Here is a 13,988-nt window from a genome sequence, read left to right as displayed (position 1 = left end):
GGCTCTCGCAAGGATGATGTGAGATCCAGTGTGAAAGTGGCTTTAGCTCAGGGCTGGGCGCACACGAGGGGCTTGTCCACCCCATGCCACATCCATGGGGGGACAGCTGACCCCAGGGGAGTGTGGGTGGAGCAACCAGAATGCTGGGTCTGTTTGCTCATCTGTGTTCATCTGTGGGTACTTGTGGAGCAGCCTTCGTGTGCCTGGCCCTGTGCTGGGCACTGGGAGTTTGGCTCCTCCCGTGGGGGCGTGAGGGTCCTTGCTTCAGCACCAGGGCGTCTGGGGGCTGCCTGCACCCAGCAGGGGACTCAACCCTTGTCCTGTCCTGGTCTCCTCCCTGCCAGACCCTTAGGGACCGTGAAGACCTGAAGGTGTAGCCCCTGCCCTCCCTGGGGCCACCAGTTGGGCTCAGAAGAAAGTTGTGGTCAACTAGAGTGCTCCCTGGGGCTCAGAGAAATGGGGAATCCAATGGGGAGACACTGAAATGCGCACAGAGGGAGAAGGAAAGGCGTCCTTTTGAGGGAACAGAAGGCGCGTAGACCCAGAGGAAGACACACGGAGAAGCGGGGAAGGACATTTGGCCCCAACTGGGACCGTTAGTGCAACGGAGGCTTGTCACACACCACACCTGAGTGAGGGCAGGGGCCACCTCAACAGAAGGAGGGCGAGATGGGCCACAGCTCCCCAGCACTGGGTGTGCAAGAACAACCTGAGGCTGGGGGATGCATTAAATGCAGGTACCCAGCCTCTTCCCCAGAAAGCCTGCCTCAGTGGCTCTGGGCGACCCAGCAGCAGGGCTGGTACCATGCAGGGGACTGTGGGTGAGTGGGGTGGAGACAGGTCCATAGGAGATCGGGGACCCTGGACGCCATGTCAGAGGAGGGGGAAGAGGAGAGGATGGGCACTTAGCACCGCTCTTGTGGGTGCTCTGCCTCCATCGTTGTTGCCCCCATTCTACAGATGGGGAAACTGAGGCTCAGGACGGTTAGGAAGCACACCAGACACCACCAAACCTGACGGGCAGGGCTGGGACTTCCTCCCAGGGTCCCTCAGTTACAGTGACAGACACAGAAGAGGGAAGGGGAGTCGGAGATGGAGGGAGAGTGGAGGAAGCAGGTGGAAGGAGTTGGGTCTTTTTTTTCTTTTTGAGACAGAGTCTTGCTCTGTCACCCAGGCTGGAGTGCAGTGGCAAGATCTTGGCTCACTGCAACCTCCGTGTCCCGGGTTCAAACAATTCTCCTGCCTTAACCTCCCGAGTAGCTGGGATTACAGGCGCATGCCGCCATGCCCAGCTACTTTCTGTATTTTTAGTAGAGACAGGGTTTCGCCATGTTGGCCAGGCTGGTCTCAAACTCCTGACCTCAGGTGATCCGCCTGCCTTGGCCTCCCAAAGTGCCGGGATTACAGGCATGAGCCACCATGCCCGGCCAGAGTTGGGTCTTTTGAAGTTGATTCTTCTCAAAACCTCCTTTGGAGGTGACCCTAGGCAGGCAGGCATCAGTGACATGGGTGAGTCAGGGTTAGCAGGGCTGAATTTTCCTCTCACCCAGGAACTGAAGTGACACTCCCAGAGCGGGAGCAGAACAGGCCTTGGGAGGAGAGCCCAGGGCAGTGGGGCTGGAATGTGCCTTTCTCTTTGAAATTAAAATGTCCTGTCATTTTCCAGTAGACGGGAAACTTAGGTTGATACAGGGTCTCTCTCTGTGTGGCTGTCTCTGTCACACGCACACCAGGGAATACTCCCAGCCCTCTAAGATGGCAGGTGGATCACAAAGCCACTGTGCCTCCACACCAGTGTGCCAGCCTGGGGGTATGAGGCATTGCGGCTATTACTGTTATCACTCACGCCCATTTTACAGGTGGAAAACTGAGGCTGGTGATTAAGTGCCCTCCCCAGGGCCTATGGCTGAGAAGCCAGAATGGGTGGTTTCAGAACCAAGGAGCCTTTCCTGAGTTACAGCTGCTGTGGGCCCTGTAGTTTACACCGTCTCAAATGAGGCACCGGGAGACAGTGAGGCGAGGGCACATGGGACGCCTTTAATGAGGGAACTTCAGGCACTGATGAAGGAGAGGTATGGAGGGGGCTTCGCATGCCACTGTGGAGAGGGGGGCGTGCTGACCTTTCTGCAGGGGACAGAGGTCAGAGTGGTCAGGTGATTGGGGGATGAGACATTCTCAGGTAGGCCCTGGTGCGTCAGCCCCTGGCCCTTGCCATGCACGCAGAAGACATGCCTGAATGCCAGAGAGACTCTAAGAAACAGTGGGAAGCTAGCCAGGCTTCGGAGCCAGTGGACTCCCACCACAGTGCTCCTGGTGCCCACAGCCACTGCAGGTGTCCAGGGTGCTGGCTGGGGCCACCTGTCAGGTGTACTGAGGTGGACATTCCGGCATGGGCAGTGGGCACAAGAGAGGACCAGACCACCTTTGGGATGCCTGGGGCAGCGGGGAAGCAGGGGCCTGGCCATCAACCCCAAGCATGTACAGCAAACCCCTGAGAAGGGAGATGGGGACTGCACCTGTGCCAAAAGTCAATCACACAGTGGCTCATCTGATCCTACGATAGCCAGGGAGTGGAGCCCCAGGGACCTGCAGTGACTTGTCCAAGGTCATGCAGCTCAGGGGTCACAAGGACTTGAACCCAGATCTGTCCAGTCAAGGCCTGAGCTTTGGCCATGCCCCCTGTGGGCTGTCCTTCCCCCAGAGCATAGCTGGAAGTCCCAAGGGTGGGGCTTCAGGGTCTGAGCTGGGGCCCCAACTCTGCATTTTAACTGGCTCTCTGGGAGATGCCAGTTTGCACAGCCCCAAGTGAGAGCCCGGGACCCAGGGTGGGGCACCTCCCCCAGAAGATGTCTGATCTCCACCTGTAGTGCCACAGGAACAATCTGAGGCATGCAGACAGACCCGGGTTCGAGTTCTGACTGCCTCGCTTACTAACAAAGGAGTTTTTCTTTTACTGGGCTGGCTTCAGCTTCCCCCTCTGTGAAGTGGGGCTGCCTACTCTCTGTCCCTGTCCTGGGGCTGTGACAAGGACCTGAGGAGGCAGAAGACAACTCTGTCAGTTCAAAAGGGCTGGATGTGACCATCACTGTCACACCAACTCTCAGCGCTGGTGGCCTGCCGTCAGTCTTTTTTCAACCAGCCAAGCAGGCATGTAAAGGGCACCCACTTTGGGAGGCCAAGGCAGGCGGATCACGAGGTCAGGAGTTCAACACCAGCCTGACCAACATGGTGAAACCCTATCTCTACTAAAAATACAAAAATTAGCCCAGCATGGTGGCATGCACCTGTAATCCCAGCTAGTCAAGAGGCTGAGGCAGGAGAATCGCTTAAACCCAGGAGGCGGAGGTTGCAGTGAGCCAAGATTGTGCCACTGCACTCCAGCCTGGGTGACAGAGCAAGGCTCCATCTCAAAAAAAAAAAAAAGGCACCCACTGTGTGCAAGGACATGGGGCAATATGGGGCTTGGGGCCAACACTCAGTGAGCCAGAAGGCGGGGTAATGGGGCAGAGACCTAGACAGTGCAGGACTCGCTGGTCCTGGCGAAGTGTAGAGAGCAGTCAGGGTGCAGAGTGGGTCCTGTGCTTGGGGTCTGGGTGGCAAAGGCTTCCCAGCGGAAGTGCTGCTCTCGGGGTAGCAGGAGCCTGCATGGGGAGTCAGGACCCCAGCCCTGGTCCTTTTCCATACTGTGACATTGGGAGCAAACCAATCTCTGCTTCCCAGAGGTAAAATAAGAGGTGGGGTCCAGTGATGTCTGTGGGATGTCTGGGGTGAAGAGGCCAGAAGTCAGACTTTGCAGTGAGCCTCCAGGGGTGGGCATGGGTGCCGGGGAGGAGGCGGAAAGGGCATCATTCCTGCAAGAGGAACGGCAAACGCAGAGGCGCGAGCCCTGCCTGGGTCTGCTGGGGGCTGCAGGAGGAGTGGGGCTGCAGGAAGGGGGAGCCAGAGGGGCTCACAAGTAGCAGGAAAGAGAAGCATCAGGATAGCGCCATTGACTCAGCCCAACTAGACGCTCAGCCATGTGCTACGCCCTTTATACCTGACTTCGTGTAATCCTCACTCTGTGGGGAGGCAGGCTGACAGCACTGAAGTGACCACTCAGTCCTGTGTTTCTTCATCTGTACAATGGGCCAGTGTAAAACCAGGGTCTGGCACACAGGCAGTGCTCCTTACAGGGAAGTGTTTAGTGGTAGCTGTGGCCAGGGCATGTCGATGTGACCCCCAGATCCCAAAGCTTCAACGTACTTCCAGCCCCCTGGCGACCTGGTGAATATTAATATGAACATTAATGTTGGTGTTAATATTAATAGCAGCTAAATATTCATATTACATTTACTATGAGCCACTGTTCCAAGTGCTTTACATGCAATTACATATTTCTTATGACATCCTATGAGAAAAGAGCTATTGTTATCCCCATTATACAGATAAGAAACTGAGGCTCAGAGAGGTTAAGCCAGTGGCCCAAGGGCACACAGGCAAGTGGAAACTAGGATTAGAATCCAGAGCCCAAGCATTTAACCACCACGGGTGCTGCCTGTTAGGTTTACCTGCTGCCAGAGATTCTGCCCCACAGTGGCACCTAGGAACCTAGTTCATTTACAGCCCCTCACTCAGGGAGCTTTGGAGGGCAGCTACCTTGCTAAACCTGCCAGCAGGGGCCCAGCCCCACTTCTCCTTGTTACCGCAGTGCCAAGCAGAGCGGCCAGGGCAGTGGGGAGTCACAGCAGGTTACTGAACAGGAGCATGGCTTGTACCACCAGGCGCCAGGAGGTTTGCTGGCCAGTGGGTGAGGAAGGGACGGTGGGGACTAGCCAGCACCCCCAACAGCGGGTGGCACACCAGGCCCTGCCCCTGCACTTCACCCCATGGTCTCCCAGGGCCTGAGGGGACAGATGGTATCACCCAGGCCCAGGCCGTGGCTGTCACTTAGCCAGATGAGTTACGAGCAGGCTGGAGGGGTGGCAGCCGGGGGGCCGCAGAAACAATTGCACTGAGACCCTGGGACAATGGGGGCCACGTGCCACAGGGGCAACAGTCGTTTGTCACACAATGGGATGCCGGGGGACAGCAGCCGGGCCAACTGCTGCCACTGACACGGCCGGCCGCGTTTTCAAATCGTTTCCAGGCCCTGTTTCCCTATGAGGCAGCCAATCGCGGGGGCAGCCAGGCAGTCACCTGATGCCAGCTTCGTGGGCCCAGGGCCCGGGCCCTGTGACAACTGAGCAGTGTGGCCATGGCAACGCTAATTGTGGCCCTAAAACACAAGAGGGGAGAGATGGGGAGGAGCAGAGAGAGAGAGACAGAGAGGGAGGAGGAGGGAGAGGGAGAATGTGAGGCCGAGCTGGCCAAGCAGATGGAGGGAGGGAAGGGGCCGGGCCTCGCTGGAGCCTCTGAGAGGCGCAGAAAACCAGGGCAGGATGGGTCGGTGTCCCGCCTCTCTCTACTCAATCTATGAGGCTATTTTTGAAACATGGAGCTTAGAATTTAGACTGTGGGCCTCTTGGTGGTGACACAGAAAGCCCCTGGCCGCAGGGTGGCAGATGTGGGGTCTGGCGTGTGCTCCTGGGCTGGTCTCTGCACTGTCACGACAGGGCCCAGATGGTGGTGTAAGACCCGGTGCTCTTGGAGTCGCGTGGCAAGTGTGACTTCAGGGCACTGGGGAATGACATGGCTATCGCAGATCACCATCCTGTCTGGCACCTCCGTGGGCAGCTATCCTACATCCACAACAAGCAATGTTTTGCCCATGAATCTGTTGCGGCTGGTGGGCGTGGGTCCCGGCTGGAACCTCCCGGGGCCACCAGGGGTCAACGTGAAGAGCTCAGGCTTCAGGAGGCACTGACTGGGTCTCAGCCCCACCACCTCCTGTTCTGTGTCGTCTTGGGCGGTGACTCAGTGCTTCGAGCCTCAGTTTTCTCATCTGTACATTGGGAGTATGGGCCCACCCTACATCTCACAGCAGCTGTGGGAATTGTGCAGGACAGCGCTTGTTGAATGCTGAGTCCAGGGCCTGGCAGGTAGCAGGCGCTCAGCTGCCTCAGCACATGGCAGGATCATCCACGCAGACTGTTCCCAAGTTCCACGTTCCTCACAGCTACAGCACAGCAGGAAACTGCCCTGGACATGGGGTCGGGAGCCTAATCCTGTCCTGGCAGGTGGGACCCTGGCCACAGGCCCTGACTGCTCTGTGCTGTAGTGTCCCATAGTAGGTAAGCTCCAACTGTGCCTCAGTTTCCCCATCTGCAAAATAGGAATAATAATACCTGCCTCACAGGGTGACTGGGAGTGTAAAAAGTCTTGACCGCTGCCTGGCACATAGTAAGTCCTCAACAAACATTTGCGTGTATTGTTTTTGTGGTAGGTGCTAAGTAGGATGTGTTAAGTGGGCGAAGGAAGGAAGGAAGGATGAGGATGAAAGATCTGGCCACCAAAAGGGATCTGGGACCAGGTTCCCGTGCCCAGTCCTGGGGATGGGCAGGTTGGAGGGCTGGCGTGGCTTGGGGAGATGAGGCATATTAAGCGGATGCTTCCAGAGGTCAGGACGCACCCCCAGGAGCTGGCCTAAGCTCCCCCTCCCGCCAGAGCTCTCTGCTCCTCTCTTCAGGCTTCTAGCCACCACCAGCGATGACGACCTCCCCGGGGACCTGCAGTCGCTGTCGTGGCTCACGGCGGTGGATGTGCCTCGGCTGCAGCAGATGGCAAGTGGCCGCGTGGACCTGGGTGGCCCCTGCGTGCCACATCCACACCCAGGTAGGCTCAGGGACAGGGTGGGCGGGGAGGAGTGTGATATAGGAAAGGGGGTGATTCCCAGCCCTGCCACCCACCCACCGTGTGGCCATGACCCCGTCTCCCAGTCTCTCTGGGCCTCTCTTTCTGCATCTGTAAAATGGGACAAATGCTCCTTCCTTAGAGGGATGTGGTTCATCATTTGCTTAACCGTGTGCCAGGCCCTGAGTGAGCTAAGGTTTCTGTGAATACAGTCCTGCTGCCACAATGGTGCATCCTGAACCTCTAGGGCAGTTGGCAAACTACAGCCCGTGGGCCAAATGCAGCCTACGGCCTGTTTCTGTACAGCCTTTGTGTTAGGAATGGATTTTACATTTTCCAAGGGTTGTAAAAACACAGAGACCATCTGGCTGGCAAAGCCTAAAATATTTGCCATCTGGCCCTTCACAAGAGAAGTTTGCTGCCCCCTGATCAAGAGGATTCCAAGAGATAATATGTGGAAGTGCTGAGTGTAGGGTCTGGCACACAGTAGATACTCAATAAATGGCAGCTAGTTGCAGCTAATGGCAGTTAGCTGCAATCATAGGCAATGGATAAAATGCTTAGAGACACAGAAAGTACTGAAGAAAAGCAAAACAGTGACAAAACAATAAACAACAGTATATTAAAAGTACCAGTGGTTGAAAAATACTTGTCTAGGATTATTTGTTTCATTGGGCAAATTGTTCTTGGGCAAAGCATGTATAGCAGGGGTCAGCAAACTTTCTGTCAAGGGCCAGGTAGTCAATATTTTAGATTTTGTAGGTAATCTGATCTGTCAAAACGATTTAACTGTGCCATTGTAACACAAAACCAGCCGCAGACAATATGTAAATGAATCAGTGCAACTCTGTGCCAGTAAAACTTTATTTACAAAAACAGGCTCTGGGCCAGAGTTTGGCTGCCAGTTTGCCAATCCCTGATCTAGAACCCCCAGGGGACAGCTGTGTGATCTCAGCCAAGTGCTTTCTGCCCTGACCAGTTTCCACATCTGCAGCAAAAGTGTAACAGAACTGCCTGCATGGGACATTGTGAGGATTCGATGCAGAGAGTGCCTTGAACGCAGGAGGTGTTTAATAAATGGTGAAATAAGGATGCCTCTTCCTTCACTGTGGCTGCTGGGTACTTTCTGTGGGCCTGTTACTGTGCCAGGCATTTGGAGCAATGAGTGATAGAAGATGTGGTCCCAATTCTTAGGGAGCTGACGATCTGGTCAGAGAGAGAAGGACAAGACAAACAGATCTAGGGACAGTGGCAGCCAGAACTCAGAGGAGAGAAGGACCCATAGGGCTTCCTGGAAGAGGTGCCCCTAGGGCAAGACCATCCTGCAGGTCAACTTTGCTTGACTGGAGGTGGCTGTCTGAAATCAGCCTAGTGCAGTAAGAATCTGTGATAGATTAGCAATGTCTGTCACAAGCCCAGCACAAGATGGGGGAAGTATGTCTGCTATTCTCATCCTGTGTGGAGGAGCAGGGCTTGGCAAAAGGGAGAGAAGGCACAAAGCCATTTTGGACCTAAACCTAGAGGCACTCAGGAGCCATGGCATGTTTTTGAGAAAAGAAATGAACAGTGAATTAGTGTTTTAGCTTCATGAAGGACAGGGACTAAGCTATTACATCATCATGATTATCATTTATTATTGACTCATGTGTATTGAGGTATTATGTGCCCAGCAAAGTGCTAAGCACTTGATAGACATTATCTCATTTAACCCTCACAGCAAATTTATAGTTAGGGGTATCAGTAGTTCAAGTACGAATGGGAAAACTGAGGCTGACCTAAGGTTGTATAGCACGTAAGAATCTACTTTTCACTACATACCAGGGAAGTGATTTGCCAAGCACCTACTCTGTGCCTGGTCTGAGGAAAGGGGCTAGCTCCATTCTCTGGAGACACCTGGGCACTGGGCCATTCCTGGTGGCAGCCACCATTCCTCTGGCCCAGCAGCGTCTCTGTGCTTCTCTCCTGCAGGTGCCTTGGCTGGGGCGGCCGACCTGCATGTGGGAGCCACTCCAAGTCCCCTTCTCCATGGCCCAGCAGGCATGGCCCCCAGAGGCATGCCAGGTCTGGGCCCCATAACTGGTCATGGAGACAGCGTAAGTACCACTGCATGGACTGCGAAGGGTGGGCAGTGCCCTCCAGACTGGGTGCCCACCCCCACTCTGACCCTCTGTCTCCTCCTCTTCCCGCCCAGCAGATGAGCCAGTTCCCCGTGGGGGGCCAGTCCTCATCTGGCCTGCAAGACCCGCCGCATCTGTACTCACCTGCCACCCAACCACAGTTCCCGCTCCCCCCGGGTGCCCAGCAGGTACCAAGGGCTCAGGGGAGCCCTGGACTCAGCAGCAGACACCCTGCCTTGGGCTGGCCAGGGACCTCTCTGAGCCTCAGTTTACTCACCCAGAACATGGGAATAACATTCCCCCCCATGCTCAGGTCATGGGGTCATTCATTCCGTTCCCCCAAAACTCCTGCCCTGAGCGGAGACAAGATTGTTTCCTGGACGGCTGTGAATCCCCACACGAGGCGTTTTGAAACTAGGGTTGGGACAGGGTTACTGTGAGTGACGTATGTTCTTTCTCACCTTCTTTCTCTCTCTCTGCCACTTTCTCCCTGCCCCTGCCTGTGGGAAGTGCCCTCCTGTGGGCCTCTATGGCCCCCCATTTGGGGTACGGCCCCCCTACCCCCAGCCCCACGTGGCTGTGCATTCGTCTCAGGAACTGCACCCCAAACACTACCCCAAGCCCATCTACTCGTACAGGTGAGGTCCAGGGTGGGCCGGGTCAGGGCCGAGGGCGGCTCCGGGAGGAGAGGGATGAGGCTGCGCTCAGGGCATCTCAGACAGCTACGTGTGGCAGCCCAGACTTCCAAGAGGGAGGTTTTGGGGAGTGGGGAACCCCCAGGTGGGACTTGTTCTCAGGAAGGAGCATCATAGGGTCCCCCAGGTCAAGAGCCCACTGCAGACCTGAATCCAGTGCCACAGTTCACTTCATTCACAAGCTGTGTGGCCTTGAGGAAGTGGCGTGGCCTCTCTGAGCCTTGATTTCCCCAAATGTAAAAAGTCATCAAAATAATAGTATTGTATACCTCACGGGAGTTTGGGGAGGGGGAAACCACCTAGGGAAAGTCTAAAGGCTCATAGTCATTAAAATTATGGGGATGCCATGAAGAGGGGAAAGGGTAAGATTTCTCAAGTCAGTACCAATGGTTGAGCCCAGGGTCAAGGAGAAAGGGCAAAGGGTGGGAAAGACATCGGGCCATGAAATGGTATTGAGAGCTCACTGTGTGTGAGTGTGTAGGGTCAAGCAGGGCAGGCTTCCTGGCAGAAGAGGCACTGGGCTGTCAGCCTGAGACCCCTTCACGCCTGGCCTGCCCTGCCCTGCCCCACCTCCTGCCCCCAGCTGTCTGATCGCCATGGCCCTGAAGAACAGCAAGACGGGCAGCCTGCCTGTGAGTGAGATCTACAGCTTCATGAAGGAGCACTTCCCCTACTTCAAGGTGAGGGGTCCCAAGCCAGGGTAGGGGTGCTGGAGCTGCCTGGTGCTGCCAGAATCCAGGGCTGGCCCTGGGCCAACCCTCTTTGGTTCCCAGTTATGTCTGTGTATCTGGTGATTAGGACATGTGCACATACACTCACATAGAAGAAAGTCAGAAAGAGAGGGGGCATTTGAACTGGGCTCTGACAGATGAAGAGGAGTTCATTGGGCATCCCAAGGAGAAAAGGGTAGAGGCACCAGACTAGTTACTCAGCACGGATTCAGTACAACATAATGATGCAAAACAACGGAACTGGCAAGAGCCTTCACCTCTGAGCCTCAGTATCCTCATATGTCAGGTGTGGAGAATCATCCCAAGCTGGCAAGGTCAGTGAGGATCCTGCGGATAAGGGCCTGGCAGCTTCTGGCATAGGGTTGGCCACTAGTAATGTTATCCTTGTTAGCATCAAAGCAAAAAGTGGAGCAGGAAGTCAGAGGGTACACCAAGCTGTAGGGTCCCTGGCCTGGACAGTGTCCTCAGCAAAAATACTGCAGTACAGTGTGTGTGAGTACATGTACACGTGTGGTGTGAGATGCATTGTGATATCTGGTTATCTAGCATTTAAAAATAATTTGCTGGTGGTGCACGCCTGTAGTCCCAGCTACTTGGGGGGCTGAGGTGGGAGGACTGTTCGATCCCAGGAGGTCGAGGTTGCAGTGAGTTGTGATCACACCACTGTACTCTAGCCTGGGTGACAGAGCAAGACCCTGTCTCAAAAAGTAAATTTGCATTGAATACACTTGACCAGTTATCCATTTATTGGCATCATTCTTCCTTGCTTGCTTCCTCAGTGGGAGAGGGAGTATGGAACATCCAGCAGGCCAGGCTGCATCCTCCTATAGTAACAGTTGGCCAGAGCTGAATTGTACTTCCCCTCTCATCAGGGCATGGCCACACCAGCTGGCCTCCGTCCCCAGCACTCTCTCTTGTCTCTCCAACTTGAGGCTGAGTGTCAGTCACTGTCAAATTACTCCTGCCACCGCGATGTCCTGCCGCTACGGGCCTGAGTAGGAGATCCCCGGGGTAGGAGGAAGGGCTTACAGGGAGGCCTCTGAATGCCGATGTCTCTTCATAGACGGCTCCCGACGGCTGGAAGAACTCGGTGCGGCACAACCTGTCTCTGAACAAGTGCTTCGAGAAGGTGGAGAACAAGATGAGCGGCTCCTCCCGCAAGGGCTGCCTGTGGGCTCTGAACCTGGCCCGCATTGACAAGATGGAGGAGGAGATGCACAAGTGGAAGAGGAAGGACCTGGCTGCCATCCACCGGAGCATGGCCAACCCTGGTGAGGCCCGGACAGCCCACAGCGCGTGCGCGCGCACACACACACACACGCGCACATGCACACACGTACACACGTGGAAGAGGAAGGACCTGGCCACCGGAGCATGGCCAACCCTGGTGAGGCCCGGACAGCCCACAGCGCGCGCGCACACACACACATGTGCACGCACACACATACACGTGCGCACGCACACAAATACACGCGTGCACACACGCACACACACACATGCGCACACACACACACATGCACACGCACACATACATGGAAGAGGAAGGACCTGGCTGACATTCACCAGCGCATGGCCAACCCCGGTGAAGCCTGGATGCACACACCTGCACGCACACAAATACACGCGTGCGCACACACACAAATGCACTCACACACCTGTGCACACAAACATGCACACATACACAGAAGAGGAAGGACCTGGCCACCATCCACTGGAGCATGGCCAATCCCGGTGAGGCCCAGACAGCCTGCAGTGCGCATGCACACAAGTGCACACGTGCATGCACACACACACGCAAAACAGGAAGGACCTGGCTGGCATCCACTGGAGCATGGCCAACCCTGGTGAGGCCCAGATGCACACACACACACACGTGCACACACACGGAAGAGGAAAGACCTGGCCACCATCCACCAGAGCACGGCCAACCCCGGTGAGGCCCGGACAGCGCACAATGTGCACACACACACACGCACATGCACACACACACGCACAAACAAGCACACACACACGGAAGAGGAAGGACCTGGCCGCCATCCACCAGAGCACGGCCAACCCCGGTGAGGCCCGGACAGCCCACAGCATGCGCGCGCACACACGCACACGCACACGCACACACGTACACACATGCGGAAGAGGAAGGACCTGGCCACCATCCACCAGAGCACGGCCAACCCCAGTGAGGCCCGGACAGCCCACAGCGCATGCACACACACACACACACATGCACACACACACACCCACGCACATGCACACACATACACACATGTGGAAGAGGAAGGACCTGGCCACCGGAACATGGCCAACCCTGGTGAGGCCCAGACAGCCCAAAGCGCACATGCACACACACACATGCACACGCACATGCACACACGTACACACATGTGGAAGAGGAAGGACCTGGCCACCGGAGCATGGCCAACCCTGGTGAGGCCCAGACAGCCCAAAGCATGCACACACACAGTGCACACACAAATGCACACACATGCATGCACACACACAAGTGGAAGAGGAAGCACCTGGCCGCCATCCACCAGAGCATGGCCAAGAGGCCCGGACAGCCCCCAGTGTGCACACACATGCACACACACGCGCACACATACACACCACACGCCCCTCCTCCCAGCCCAGCCCCAGCTCTGCCTATGCCCTACCCAGTCTGTAACACTTCTCAGATACGATGATGGGAAGACAGGAGTCTGGCAAACCTCCCTCCTATGAAATTGGCCTCTCCCTCCCCAGCCCTATCCAGTGGTGGAAGTAATTGAGGGGCCTGATCAGAAACAGAAAAAAGCTGTTGGATCTCACTTGTCATCCATAGTGTCTTGCCCAGAAATGCCAAACTACACAACCATGGGATAAACATTGCTTTCCTACCACATTGGCAGAGATGTTTAAAATAATAACACTCAGTGTGGACTAGGATGTGGAAACATAGACAGTTTCGTATACAATGGATAGGAATTTAAGCTGTTACACTTTTTGAGGGAAAGCTAACATATCAAACACCTGCAAATGGTACCCATGGATTGGTCCAATTATTCTACTTCTGACAATGTGTATTGTGAAGAGCAAAGATTTGAGCAAAAGGTTTATGAACAAAGTTATCCATCACAAAATTATTTCTAAGAGTGAAACATAGAAAGCAGTCCAGACATCTCACAAGAGGGGGTTGGTTAAATAAATAGAATGACATACCTTGCAAGTATTAGAGATGAGAAATATTTTTAAATATTTTTGGAATATAAAGAAATGTTAGGCCGGGCATGGTGCCTCATGCCCATAACTCCAGCACTTTGGGAGGCCAAGGCAGGTGGATCACCTAAGGTCAGGAGTTCAAGACCATCCTGGCCAACATGGTGAAACCCCATCTCTACTAAAAATATAAAAATTAGCCGGGCATGGTGGCAGGCGCCTGTAATCCCAGCTACTCGGGAGGCTGAGGCAGGAGAATCACTTGATCCCGGGAGGCGGAGGTTGCAGTGACCCAAGATCAAGCCACTGTACTCCAGCCTAGGTGACAGAACAAAAATCCATCCAAAAAGAAAAAAATGTTCTCATTAAGTGAAAAGGGGCAGGTTATAAATCAATATCCACAGCAAGATCACATTTTAAAATACATATATATCCATATTGATTTGCCTCCCAAAAATGTATGTATGTATGAGAGAGAGAGA

The 13,988-nt window shown here is 54.9% G+C and overlaps 1 protein-coding gene and 1 long non-coding RNA gene across 2 annotated transcripts in view; one reads left to right on the top strand and one right to left on the bottom strand.

Moving 5' to 3' along the window:
• LOC135966327 (uncharacterized) overlaps positions 1-13,988 on the bottom strand; it is a 30,217-nt gene that overhangs the window by 6,309 nt on the left and 9,920 nt on the right. The gene's annotated exons all lie outside the window — the stretch shown is intronic.
• The window catches only part of FOXN4 (forkhead box N4), a 30,892-nt gene that overhangs the window by 12,344 nt on the left and 4,560 nt on the right, over positions 1-13,988 (top strand). The window contains exons 3-8 of the mRNA XM_015431501.4: positions 6,605-6,750; positions 8,737-8,861; positions 8,963-9,073; positions 9,396-9,523; positions 10,164-10,260; positions 11,375-11,582. Of these exons, the coding sequence (XP_015286987.1) occupies positions 6,605-6,750; positions 8,737-8,861; positions 8,963-9,073; positions 9,396-9,523; positions 10,164-10,260; positions 11,375-11,582 (815 nt within the window). The remainder of the gene's footprint in view (positions 1-6,604; positions 6,751-8,736; positions 8,862-8,962; positions 9,074-9,395; positions 9,524-10,163; positions 10,261-11,374; positions 11,583-13,988) is intronic.

The sequence above is a fragment of the Macaca fascicularis genome, chromosome 11, assembly GCF_037993035.2.
Source record: "Macaca fascicularis isolate 582-1 chromosome 11, T2T-MFA8v1.1".
In the NCBI taxonomy this organism is placed as follows: Eukaryota; Metazoa; Chordata; class Mammalia; order Primates; family Cercopithecidae; genus Macaca; species Macaca fascicularis.
Note: the sequence above shows the minus strand (reverse complement) of the source record. Positions and strands in the feature narration are given on the sequence as shown.